The sequence below is a fragment of the Rhinichthys klamathensis genome, unplaced genomic scaffold, assembly GCF_029890125.1.
Source record: "Rhinichthys klamathensis goyatoka isolate OS25496 unplaced genomic scaffold, OSU_Roscu_1.1 h1tg000015l_1, whole genome shotgun sequence".
Lineage (NCBI taxonomy): Eukaryota > Metazoa > Chordata > Actinopteri > Cypriniformes > Leuciscidae > Rhinichthys > Rhinichthys klamathensis.
This window is the reverse complement of record NW_026606567.1, coordinates 537,130-551,098: the sequence shown is the minus strand read 5'-3', so window position 1 is coordinate 551,098 and position 13,969 is coordinate 537,130. Positions and strand designations below refer to the sequence as shown.

The window sequence follows — 13,969 nt, the reverse complement described above, 5'->3', positions numbered from 1 at the left end:
TGAATCTTTCAAAATTATACCAGTAATGTGTAAAGGTAAATGTGGTCAAAAAAAATGTTTTTCCTTTAAAATAAAACTGGCATGTTTCCTCACCTCTCCAATCATACCGTTCCAGATCCCTCGTACCAGCTTGCCATGTTTGCCGTTGGTGACCAGGTAGAGGTCGTAGGAGAACCTGATGTTGCGAGAGAGCTTTTTCAGGATGTCAATGCAGAAGCCTTTGCAGCATAGTTTAGTGTATGGCTCAGTGTGTCCGACTATCCTGTGGGAAAACAACAGAACTTTATCAAGTTATTTAAGTCTATGATAACAATACCAAATCACACACACACACACACACACACACACACACACACAAAAAAAAAAGTTCTCTCTTCAGAATCAGACATCATTAAACCAGAGCTGTATTATTTTAATGGTAGTATTCACATGAATAACAAATTGCACTAGAGCTTTTTCCTCTATGTTCTTCGAGCGTGAACAAAAAGGGTTTATAAATTGAACACATTTCAGAGTTTATATCAAAAGTTTTGAACTGACCAAAACAAAGTCGATTTTGTACAACTTTTGTAAATGTGAGTGGTGTATGACTGTTCTATGACAATATACGCAACAAATACTCCTCAAATCTAATTAATTACTCCATAATTAATCATACTTGGTGTTCGTTTTTCAAGAGTACTGCCCCTGCGATGATGCGCTTGATGAATCCATTACACAAAAGTTATTTGTGTCTCGCAACGAGAAACAAACGGACTGCAAATCCAATACCAAAATCAACCAAACAAAACTACATTCTTTCCATGAGTGTATTACGCGTCTCTCTCTCTCTCTCTCTCTCTCTCGCTGATATATCTGATCATTTTGAAGTTAATTACTTAAATGCAATTTAGTATCATGTCAAAAACTGAAAGCACAAGTTTTTGGAGATTTATAGCCTTTTCTCACAGCACTTGATATAATTAAAGTTATTAATTTGATGGCGGATCCAGAAAGGTTCAAACTACAATCACCAGTGACAACTAGAGATTCACCCGTTGTAAAATACAAAAGACTTCGGACTGAGAGTTTGGAAAAAGAGACTGCAACCGGCCCATGCGAAAACAAGGATAAATATCGGAAGGGCTTTAAAGTCACGCAATTCTGATGTTGTTAACATTAACAATTTGAGAACAAAGTATAATTTGCACGGTTTGACGTGAAATGATAATCGATCGTTAGATTTAATCAGCGCGATTTACTGCAATGCTTTTTTTCCCTTAGTTGGTCAGAACAAACGTGGATGTTCTTACTTGTTCAGATGACAATTTAGGGTGAAAATAGGCTCTATGCACGATCGCTTCCGTGTTTTGTCTCAGCCCGCCCAGTTACATCCGGTGCTGCGTTGCAAGCCGTTTTTGCATTAGGTGGAGATAATGGCAAATTACACTCGCTGTTTACAAGAACTTCCTGCGGTTAACGTGAATGATGTTAACAATATTGTGAGGCAGTTAGCTGTCACACATAAGAGTAAGAAAGAGAAGGGCATTCAATTATATATTTCGAGCTACATCGACAACTTTGAGGGTGAGTAATCTCTCATATCATGCGAAATCCGACTAGCGAATCAGTTTCTAAAATTGTTGTCTCGTTTCTGAGAAAATGAATTTTATTAAAGTTTGGCCGCTAGTACACTTCGCTATAGAACGCGCTATGCGGAGGTAAAGACACTGGCTGAGATTCTACCGGAAATACGTCAGCAGCGTTTGTGCATAGAGCCTATTATTATGTTGGTCATACTTCCAAAAAGTATAATCTGTGATTCTGAATGGCAGTATCCACACCGGTGCGGTGACTGACAGCCGCACACTCTCCTTAAAACATTGGATTCATCCGCGCTGTGCCGTGCCGAAGTACAACTCACGTAAAGTTTATAATTCCGCGAATGACTGCAAGTGCAGATTTCGAACAGAGATGGCGACAGAGGAAAAACTACGGACTGCAGCTTTAAAATGAATGGCGAATATCTCGTGTTCTTCACTGTCTGGCACCTATGTCTCTAGGAATGCCTATAGGGTCCCTCCTTCAATGTAAGTCAATGGGATTTTTTCCCCAGGTTTTTTTACATCTGACAGGAGAAAATTGCGAGTCTAATTGAAAGGTTGCAGGTTTAAATTACACAATAGGCAATTCATGACCCATGAATCATCACTTAAGTTACAGGAGGTCCTGTAATCTTTATTTTTGAGCTTTGCAAATATTGCCACACTTATATAAATACTCTCTCTTCGAGAACCACAGGTAAGTTCGCAATGAAGTTGAACGAGTTGCATCTGCATAGTTTGACTGATTTTAAAATGTCCCTGAATATTAAAGACCAACCCTACACCCATGCCATAAACATGCTCGTCTTATCTCTTTATGTGCAGCTGTATGCAAGAAGTTTCAAATAGGTCAATACAAGAACAAGGTCTTGTATATAATCTATTTGCTTCTGTCATTAGTTACTCAAACTAGTTTTGTAATTATGTTCATTGCCAGTTCATTTGCCACAGTCAACAAATACATTTAAACAGGGCCATTTCTGTGTAGATATCTGAAATGAAAAACCTTTCAGCGATGGTTGTGCCTCATTAACATTACATTGTTTCCTCAGTCTTGGCCTGTTTCCTGTTTCCTCGATTATGAATGTCGAATCGAAACTTACATCCAATCACAAGTGATTAACGACTGCTCCAATAAATCCATTCACACTGTACGGCCAGACAGGGAATAACACTGTATTCTGAATGAAGCATCCTTTATGGTTAAAGTCTCTAAGCAACATCAGTGAATACACGCAAACGCAAGATGATGTCCTTTGGGAAGTGTAGGGGAACCTAAAAATGGCAAGGAACTAAAAAAGGGAGGATTACGAGAGCAATGACGGCGAGAAGTGGCGAGAGGACGCGTGACGTCAGCAGTGAGTGGGCGGATGGGTAGTGGCCGTCACGACGGGTCCTCGCGTTTTGTCGCAGCTGTGACAGATGGAAGAACAGCCGGGCCAAAACAAATCCAACTCAAATTAATCACAAACAAATAAAGATGGAAGAGAAACGGCCTGCAGGATCACTGGCCTCATGTTGGATAAGAGCTGGTACTGTAAAGAGACAGTATATACAGGATAAAAGACAGTGGCTCAGACATACGCTTTGTTCTTATAGAAATGGACGTCATGTGGTATTTACATAGTCATGTTATATTATTCTGTCTTCATCTTTTTGACCTTGTTTAGACTAGCACAAAAAAAATCTTAACAGAAGAAAACACATAAAATTCAATACATTACATTTTTACAAGCACAAACCAAAAGGGGATTGGTTTGAAATCGAATTAAAATCAGATTTTTGCCAATTTTGCCAACTGATCAAATCAGATTTTATGTTTTTTAAATCATTTGTTGTACAATTGTACAGGTGCTGCAAAAAAGGGGAGTTCACTCTAAAAAGTGCTGGGTTGTTTCATATGTTTGGGTCAAATATGGACAAATATGGTTTGTCCATATTTGACCCAAACATGGGTTGAAACAACCCAGCATTTTTTAGGGTCAACAGCAACAAACAATGTATATAAATAATAAAGTAAATAGAATAATAATAATAAATGAAGGTAAATAAATATATATGAATAAATACATGTGTAATTTTTGTATTATTTATAAACACTATTGTGTTTATTAATGTTTTTAATTTTTTATCCTCTCAGTTTTTTTCATTTATTTTTAGTAATTTTAGTACATCAACATTTTTTTTGTTTCAGCTTTATTTTAATCAACGAAAACTATTTTAATAGTTTAATTTTAATTAGTTTTAGTTAACATTAACCACACTGAAACAAAAATGTATAAATTAGAATACAAATATTACATATGTTTCTCATTTTAAGAAGCATATTATCTTTCTCATTTTAAGCTGTTGTCAATGATGAATGTCGATTCTGCCCACTTGAAAGACATAATAAATGCCGAAACAACCATTGCAAAAGCACGGTGATCCTACACAAGTTTAGGTTGTTACTTCTGCAACCAAAGTGGAAATAATAATACAACTGGTGACAGAAAATCTGTGAAAAATTTGAACGTAATTTCGGAAAAGTCTGGAGCTGTTGTCTTTCCATTAGCACATGAGTGATTGTGACTATTTTTTTCCAAGGAAAATATTTTCCTAAAAAAACCCTATCTAACAAACCCTAACTGTCATACCCTTTAGTTTAAACCATAGACAACTGATAGGTAAAAAAAATGGTTGAAAGCAATGTTATACCAGGACCAACCTGATGTTGATCCAAGAACATGTCCTACTTGGCAAATCAGTCTCTGATCTATGATGCTCATGCAGCCGACACAAGTTTAAGTTGGACTCCTACATTTCCCCATCCCCGTCCCCTTCCTGTCCTCTATTCAAGAAATCAATATGAAGTGCACATTCTTGCTGTTGTAGTGAGAGAGTCAGTTAATGCATTACTGAAGTGGTAGAAATGTCCATCCAGTTTACATTAGCAAGATGTGTGGTAGAACAACCATCCAAAACACTTTTTCTGCACATCATCAACAGGGTTACTTGCTCAGAGAAATGCAATCGATGCCCTTAAAATGTTTCCCGACCACATCTGATTTAAACTTAAATCTGTGCCTTTAGGAGCGTTATAGTGGCTCATGTTTCTGTGCTTGAGCATTATTTGTTTTTAGAGCTATGGTTTATTTCACAATGCCTGAGGAAAAATAAACAGTACTGCCTTCACCGAGATCTTCAATCTGGATTCACAACAACAATTACAACCCTGAAAAACAACAGCGGGGTTTAATGTGGACAATAAAGGGAGCATGTGTGAGTGCGTGTATTCATACAAGAAGCAGTATAAAGTTAGATTTGGAAGAAAATATGAGTGCTGCCACAGTGTTGTTGTGGGTGACTGCAAGGACATTGCAGGTGGTTGCTAGAGCGTTGGTATGTAGGGTGTTCTGGATGGTTCCTAAGGTATTATGGGTGGTAGCTAGGGTGTTGCTACATGGTTGCTATAGTGTTATGGGTTGTTGCTACTTTGCTAGAATGTCCTGGACAGTTGCTAGGGCGTTGCTAGGTGGTTTCTACTAGGGGTGTGCAATTAATTGAAATAAAATAAAATCATCAATTCATAAAATCGCAATGTGAGCATGTGCGATTTCAAAACCGAAGAAAGAACGAATTTCTCGCCAGCCCCTTCAGTGTGGATTATGAATGCAGCACATCTGCGAGAACAGAAAAGGAACAGAAAAGGTTTACGGTTACAACAAGGAACAAAGCACAGAAACAGGTGAATTCAGGGCAGGAGAAGGACTTGGCCAAAAAAAATCAACATTCATGGTTTGGGAATATTTTGGACACAGGATAGATGATGTGTCAAAGACCCAGGTAATTTGCAAGACCTGTCAAACTATCGTTGTGGCAAAACAGAGTATAGGGGGCCAATCAACCAGAATGCGTTTTTGTGGTTAAAACATGAGACGCAGGTCTAGAGATGCCTTTTTTAAAGGGTTAACTTCTTTTACCTTGAGCGCAGCATAGAATGCCAAGTCATGCGTAAGACGCTGCAAAAGACGCAAGACACGAGTGCAACAATTGACGTACGTCTAGCGAGTGTTTACATAGAAAAACAAAGGCAAATTCTGAAGCAGGTGAACACAAATCAGTTCAAAAAGGCATGAAGAAATAACCAACGCCATCACGTATAATTTATGCAAAGATATGGTGCCCGCAATAAAGCCGGCTTCCCAAAAATAATACAGACAATTATGTGTGAAAGGAAAAATTGTTTCAAATATTGTTTGCTACAGTGTTTTGGATGCTGGGTAGCCTGACTTCGTCATACTCATATTCTAGTCAGAATGTGAGTCTGATACTGCTCCATAGGGCTTTGATTATGAGGCGTGTCTTAACCAAACCAGGAAAAAAAAAAACTCTGCACTCAATTGGATAGACCTACAACCAATCAGAGCAACGTATAGTTGCTATCAGAGCAACTATAGTTTCTTAGCATAGTTGTCAACAGAACTCAACTGCACGCACGCACGCTGGAAGAAGTAGTAAAATAATGAGTGTTGCTTCTTTTGCTTGGTCCTCCATGAGTGCGACCAAAGGAGAAACCACAACGACCACAGGGTTTTCATTGCGTCCCATCTTCTTAGTGACCATCGGAGCCAGCTGATAAAATAAACTTTTGCCGAATCCCGTAGGAAGGACGGCAAACACATCTTTCCGATCGACAAATGCTTGATTGCAGTTCTCTGTTCGTCTTTTAAAATTAATGCGCTGTCGATTTCTTTTACAACAGACGCGATAGCGGAATCTATACATCTCAGTTCTCCAGCTGCAGTCATCTCTGAGGGAAACCAGTTCAACCCAAGCGCTCTTTGATAACGTGATGCTTACGTAACTGCAGATCATCTGTCCATCATCGTATAAAGCCCGCCCTGGCAATTTGATTGGCCCGACTAATTTTGAACCGATCATAATTACTCCTCAATGGATCGAGTCCAGAACGAACTTCCCGACCAAAAAATGTTGTGGGCGGAGTTCGGGCTGGCATCCAGGCTAGATGCTGAGTGCAGACTGTTCAGAATAGTGGCTAGTGTGTTGATAGGGTTTTTTGGGTGGTTAGTAGGGTGTTCTGAGGTGGATGGTAGGATGTTACTAGTCTCAAGTAGCCAGACCTTCAGACTGACGACAGAAGGTCTGGACTCCATGGCAGCTTTCGTTGGCCAAGGACCACCCAGAGGCAGTAGAACAGTAGCAAACACCACAGCTTTCTTCTTCCATGAGGGGGTTTGGCCTCACCAATAAAGAAAATGACACACGTCTCCTGGAAATCCTGTAGAATCAGATGACGTCTTCGAAACTCCTGAAGTGTTTCCAATTTTGTGTGCCATATGCTTCAGACGGCCGTTCAGCTAACTGTCCGTGGACGTACATCTGAGGCTGAGACTAGGATGTTACTTACTGGCCCAAGTCAAAAGAAACAAGCTCAGGTCTCTGTGATATTCTGGTCTTGGCACACCTCTCCTCAACAAGACAGATGGCTTCAATTGTCATTCATATCTGTAGCGCAGATGGTGCGGGAAAAGGTACCAAAGTTTATGACTTAAGATTAAACGTTTGTTCAAATCTTGCCTCACAAAGCAGAACTAATAAAGACGGACAGGAAGCATGAATGAAGGAGAGAAAGAAAGAAAAAGAATGAGAGAAATCGAGATGGTGTGATGGTGCTGCAAAATGCAGAGCGCTCTAATAACACTCTACGCTCTCTAACCTTCCCGGTAACCTCTTGACTAATGGTGTGCACCATAAAGGGGATTAGAGGCAATGAGTCACACTAAACACCCACCCACACACACATGCTATCATCTCCATAAACCATGGCAACTATTTGTATGACATCAGTCACAGCATCAACAGAGATGCACACAAACAGCCCACCCCTTCTCCTCACATGTCACAACAGCTGGCGGGATTCATTATTTCAACATCTCATGGTCACAAACAGTGGCCTCAAAATGTTTTAGGACATTCTTGGACTGCAAGTATGTCATAAGTGTCCAAAAACTTTTTGCGGGCCACTGTTACATTATCTTGTGGGTCTTTTTCCCATCCATGCTAAGTTCGGTTTTTTTGTTCAGCTGTTTCCGGGAGCCCTCCGAAGCACTGAACTGGCCTCAAAGTAATGAGTAGAACACCCTGAGGGAATGACTCTTAAATAACATGTTAATGGGCCTACCACAATGCTGTGTGTGTGTATTTGTAGGGGAGGCAGAGCGTGAGAGGTTTGAGACCCTCCGCTGAGTCCAGCGCAAGCTTTAATCAGCTCTGCTAATTACCGCTCAGTTCTCATGAGGTGAAGCCGCAGTCCTGTGAGTATCCAGTTATCTTCATCCAGAGCTGAACGCAAGCAGGTTGTGAAGGACTGAAAACAGACAACTGACCCTAATGCGCTGTCAGTATGAACCGTAAAAAATAAAAGTTTGTGGCAAGCTTTAAATAAACAAAAAGTGGCTTTAGAAGTCAACATGTCCAAATATATAATATAATATTTATTTCATTATTATAGTTTTAAATCAGTGAACATAAGCCAACCACCACAAACCATGGTAATGCAAGCTCAAACTGCTTCGCCATGATTAATTGCCTTAATTTTTTTGATAAAAAGTAAAAAAAAATAAAGATTTTATTATTAATCACTCATATAAATTAGACTTCCTAAAGCAACATACCGAAACAATGTAAGTTAGTAGCATCAGTACTTTTAGTTGCTCCCCAACCGCATTGCGTGTGGAGTGTGGTCACATTATACTGTGGGGGTACTCAAGTTTCCTCCAGATGTCTGTGCCATTAAACCAGATGCATTATTATTCAGGTAGCTAGCTATAAAACAGTCATCTGGTCACACTTTATATTAGGTGTCCTTAACGACTACAATGTACTTATTGTGTTCATGTTGTATTGAGAAACACTTTTGCTGCTATTGAGGTGGTATATGGGTAAGGTTTAGGGACAGGTTTGGTGGTATGGTTAGGTTTAAGGGTGGGTTAAGGTGTAAGTAAGGGAAGGCTCAGCAGAGTAATGATATATGTAATTACAGAAATTAATTACAGCTATAATTACATGAAGGTATTTAAAAAAACAAGTGCAATGTAAAAACATGTATGTACACAATAAGTGCATCGTATCAAATCATTAATTTAAATGTTAGTACATACCGGTAGTAGATACAGACACCTAATATAAAGTGGGACCCAACAGTTTTACCAATGTAAGATTTCCCTGCTGCAATTAATTGACTTGAAATAGAAAACTGGCGATAGTAGAAGATTTTCTGCACATCAGTGGCACTTTTGACAAGGCTGAGAATGCAAAACTAATGTGTGTTGCATTATGAATAGCATTATCACATTTCCTTTGTCCTTCTGTTCTCTGTTGTCCTTTCAGGTAGTTTCTGCTGACATCTGTCTAATATTGTTTTATCTAATTCATTATTTGCTAAAAATCTGGCACTCGTAACAACAACACCTGACCATCTGGAACCAGAAGTGTTTTCCAACAGAAGAGCAACAAAACAGTTATACAGTCACATTCCTTCATTCTGTTCAGTAATATGATAAAGGCTCAGACCGGTTTATTCCTTTGGATGAGCCCAGGCATCCTTAATTATCCATTGATAAAGTGCTCCAGTGTGCTTGTTTACTGTGAGTTTACTGTGCTCTGTGGTTGACTGAAAATGACCACTGCAGCAGCGGACTGGAGAAGGGTACTGAAGAGGCTTCTGGGTAATTCCCTCATCAGCAAGGTGAATGTACAATACGTGTCAACATTTTGGGGTAAGATAAAAAGTGGAAATTAAGATGATGAGATAAAAGTTATAAATCTGACATCAAAGTCATGACATTAAAAACAATGACATAAAAAGCCAAAACTATGAGATAAAATAACTGTTATAAATTATCACAACATTTTAAGTCATTATTATGGCTTTTTCCACATAATTTAGACTTTTGATCTCATAATTATGAATTTTTGTCATCATTTCAACTTTTGTCATATTTATGACTTAATACATAGTAATTTTGACTTTATTTTCATAATTATGATTTACCAAAGCATGATTTTTTTTCTTATGTGGCAGAAACGGCCTTTCGTGTTAAATTGATCAAAAGTGACAATAAATACATTTATAATGTAAAGATTTCTATTTAAAAAAATGCTGTTCTTTTGAACTTCTATTCATCAAAGAATCCTGAAAAAAATATATCATGGTTTCCACAAAAATATGAACTCGTTTTTTGTTTGTTTTTAAGTTGTCAGCCACCGCCAACATGTTTGAGCATTTTCACCTAACTTTCATGGCCCTCAAAATATTTAGTTTGAATATTTCGTATGAATACCTGAACATACAAATATGAACATACGAAACATATGAAAAGACAGAACAGAGCCTCTGCTTTTAAACAAACAAACAAAAACATTTTATTCTAGCTTCATGCATTCTTTTTTATTTACACTTGAATGTGGGTAAGTTTTATTAAAAAAGCAACATTTTGAACAAAAACCTGAGAAAATCGTCTTTTTGTCTATAAACCTAATAAACTTGCAATTGCGAGTTATAAAGTCAAAATTGCGAGTTATAAAGTCAGAATTGCGTGAACTCACAATTCTGACTTTTTTTCTCGCAATTGCGAGTTTATATCTCAAAATTTGGAGAAAAGAAGTCAGAATTGTGAGTTTATATCTTGCAGTTCTGACTTTATATCACGCAATTCTGACTTTGTAACTTGCAATTGCAAGTTTATTGAGAAGAAAAGTCAGAATTGTGAGATAAAAAGTCACAATTTTAAATTGTTTTATTCCGTGGCGAAAACAAGCTTCCATAAACAACAACAAATTAAGACTAGTAGTGCACCTCCTCAATTCCCCTCGGCTCATTTTGGGCTTTGAAACTACAACCTTTGGGTAACCAGCTCAAAACTTTAACCAACACTAATACATACCATTATACCCTATGTAGGTTCAGGGTGTTTGGGGTTGTCTTTTAGTTCGCCCAAAATTCGCTCATTTACTCAAAAGATATTCTAAAAAATTCTCAACATGTTTGTCAATGTTGTTTGGACCACAGGGTTCTCTTTTTGTTGCACAAAAGTAAAAAAAAGTGGTACAGGTTTGGAACGACACGAAGGTGAGTAAATGATCTATCCCTTTTAGCATTGTGAAGACCGAAACACAGTTACTTACGTTTCTGTCTTGTTGGACTGCCGTCTACAGGGGACGGTGTTACTGAGGCAGGTGCCAGTGACAGGATCCACAGCTTCTACGATCACAAAAGGCCTTTCCTCCAGTGTGGCGACTGTCAAGTGACGGTTGTCAGACACAGGCTCCAGGAAGGTCCCATAACGGGGCCAGACAGGGTACCTCGTCTGCAGGATACCATACTCATAATTCCCCACCTGTTAAAAAGAGAGGCAGGTTTTAAAGTGTTAGAGATTATGACACATCCTTCCAGCTTTAAGCTGTTGAATTTATTCATGAAGTTTTACAAATAAACAGTTTATACTCTGGCAGAAACACGACATTTTATGCATTCTAAGTATCTGAATACAAAAACTAAAGGACATCAGGAAATTTTATTTATCTTCATCTTTCTCTATTTGCTGTGTTTACACTTGGGTTATGTATTCATTGTGCAGAATTAGAGGCTTTGGTTAATTTCCTCTTGAATGGGTTTAACACACATCATTGTTAGTCCTGTTAGAGCAAAGACAAGACTCATGAGAAAAATGCCATATACTATTTGAAAACTTCTATTTCAACCTACCCAAGCAAATGAAAGCAATGCTGTATTTAAATTACTTCAAGCCGATGCAAATCTCTGAGCAAGCACTTTCCGCCGGTTACGCTTTATTAGTTTGGATGCAAGTAATCTTTGTGTGATAATTATATTCATTAGATTTTATGGTGCTTAGCAATATGGACAAATTGTAATATATTGGCTAGCTCCTTTCATCAACATATAGACCACAGCTCAGGGAAAACACAAAACCACATAGTGAAACTAATTATTGTTTTTTATTAAGCAAGGGACTGTCAACACTTAATCATCCAGTGCGAAATCAGTCCCTGCATGGCTGGAATCCCCCGTGCACTTATTTTTCTGACAAATACTTATGTCATGCCCATAAATCACCATTAAATAATGTACAGTTCTTTGGGTTTCGTAGGATCAAGATAGTCCCAATATGACAGATTCATAGAATCTGCCCTTCAGTGAGCCAAATCACAACCTACTGAAATACATGCCTTTATACAGGAAGTGCAACATTACCAGCATGATCATTGCTATCAGTGATAATAGAGTTGGTTGTAGTGCTAGTTATCATAGTGTTGGTAATCACACTGTTGTTTATCATAGTGTATTGTAAGATACTACTAATTATAGCAGTATGTCAGTTATCACAGTTCTATTTATAAGTGTCAATAATCATAGTGCTGGTTATGAAAGTGTCGCTTATCGTATTGCTGGTTATCAAACAGCTAGTGATCAAAGTTGTTTATACTGCTAGTTTTAATTATCACAGTGCTAGTTATTATGATAGCTTTGGTTATCATAAAGTTGGTTATCATAGCATGCTAGTAATCATTACGTTGTTTATACTGCTGATTATCATAGTATCGATTATCACAGTGCTAGTTATGATAGTGTCGATTATAATAGTGCTGATTATCATAGTGCTAGTAATCAAAGAGTCATTAGTAGTGCTAGTAATCATAAAGTTTATACTGCTAATTACCATAGTATTGATTATCAAAGTGCTAGTTTGAAAGTGTCAGTTATCATAGTGTTGTTGGTTATCATAGTACTAGTAATCAAAGTTGTTCATACTTATAATATCAATTATTGCAGTGGTAGTTATGATAATTTCATCTATCATATTGCTGGTTATCATAGTGCTATAGTACTCATACAGTTGTTTAAACTCGTGGTTTAAATAGTGTCAGTTAGAGCTGGTTATCATACTGTTAGTAACTGTAAAGCTGTTTATACAGCTAGATATCATAGTATTGATTATAATCGTGTTATGATCGTGTCAGTTATAACTTATCATACTGCTGTTTATCATAGTGTCTGTGTTATCAGAGTGCTAGTTATCAAAGAGTTGGCTATAGTGCTAGTTGCAGCATAGGTGATCATAGTACCGGCTATCACAATGCTCCCTATTACAGTGTCAGTTATCATAGTATTCATTTTCAAAGTGTCGGTCATCAAACTTTTAGTTTTCAGAGTTCCACAAAAACCCAGTCAATACCCATTTTTTTGCAGGTGCATCTGTCACTGGACGTTCGACCGGTCTTTGAAGGTCTTGGTCTTGTCAAAAATGGCACCAAAATGAATACAAATTCAAGATATGATTGCAAAAAAAGTGCTTGTATGAGATCTTGAATTTTGTATAACAACAATGCTATAATATAAAAATCAAGATCTCATACAAGCAGTTTTATAAGCAATATCACAAGAACAAGTGAGCTTATTTCACAAATATGAGCCGATTGCAAACGTGCTGATTTTAGCCAAATGTTAAATGAACAAACTTGTATTTTAACAACTCAACATTATTTATGCAGTTGTAATTGTACCAATTCAGATGCAACTTCTGTGCCACCACTGCAGTGCAAAAATAAATTTTCTTGTTATTTATTTTTCATTCGATTGGTAACAGCTATAGAGCCTTATTTAGAGTCTTATTATTCTACTTGTATGTATTGATTAAATACAAGACATTTCTCAGGCAGTAGATGTGGATATTTTAGATGAATTTGAGAAGTTCTGGTCTGGTCTTGACTCGGTCTTGCCATGCCATGGTCTTGGTCTTGGTCTCTTCCCCTCAGAGTCTTGGTCTTTTCTTGGTCTAAACACTTTTCTTGGTCTTGATGGTCACAGTTTAGGTGGTCTTGACTACAACACTGCTGGACGTGCAAACTTATTTTTCTATGAAGAAAACAATTTATCTTTGCTTTATGTAATTTGCATATTCCCAATCTAACTATACATTTTTTTTCTATCTTGCAGTAATTCTTAAAGACACAGTGGAGAGAGTCTTTACAGCGTTACTCTGGATCACAGTACAGCGACCGAAGAAAGGCCAACCTCTGGCACCCGAGGGCACCTTAGCAGCCTTTGACAAAAAGGTGTCATTGGAAGATGACACTAGCTAAGTAATAAGGAAAGAGTTATCACCAGCTTTCAGCCTCACTGTGTTTGAAAAGTACAACCTTCTGCATAATAAATTACCTGCACAGTAAATTACATCAAAGCAAAGAGGACTGGAATGGAAAAGCACTCTTTCAGCCCGGCGCTGAAATAGATGTGCAAAACAGACATAGATAAGAGCTGTATATCTCCCACCTGAGGCAAAGGACGATGGACTTTACCCTGA

The 13,969-nt window shown here is 37.8% G+C and overlaps 1 protein-coding gene across 1 annotated transcript in view; it reads right to left on the bottom strand.

Annotated features, from left to right (window-relative positions):
* The window catches only part of grin2ca (glutamate receptor, ionotropic, N-methyl D-aspartate 2Ca), a 92,184-nt gene that overhangs the window by 10,429 nt on the left and 67,786 nt on the right, over nt 1-13,969 (bottom strand). The window contains exons 6-7 of the mRNA XM_056271928.1: nt 10,773-10,984; nt 94-262 (exon numbers count right to left, since the gene is read on the bottom strand). Of these exons, the coding sequence (XP_056127903.1) occupies nt 94-262; nt 10,773-10,984 (381 nt within the window). The remainder of the gene's footprint in view (nt 1-93; nt 263-10,772; nt 10,985-13,969) is intronic.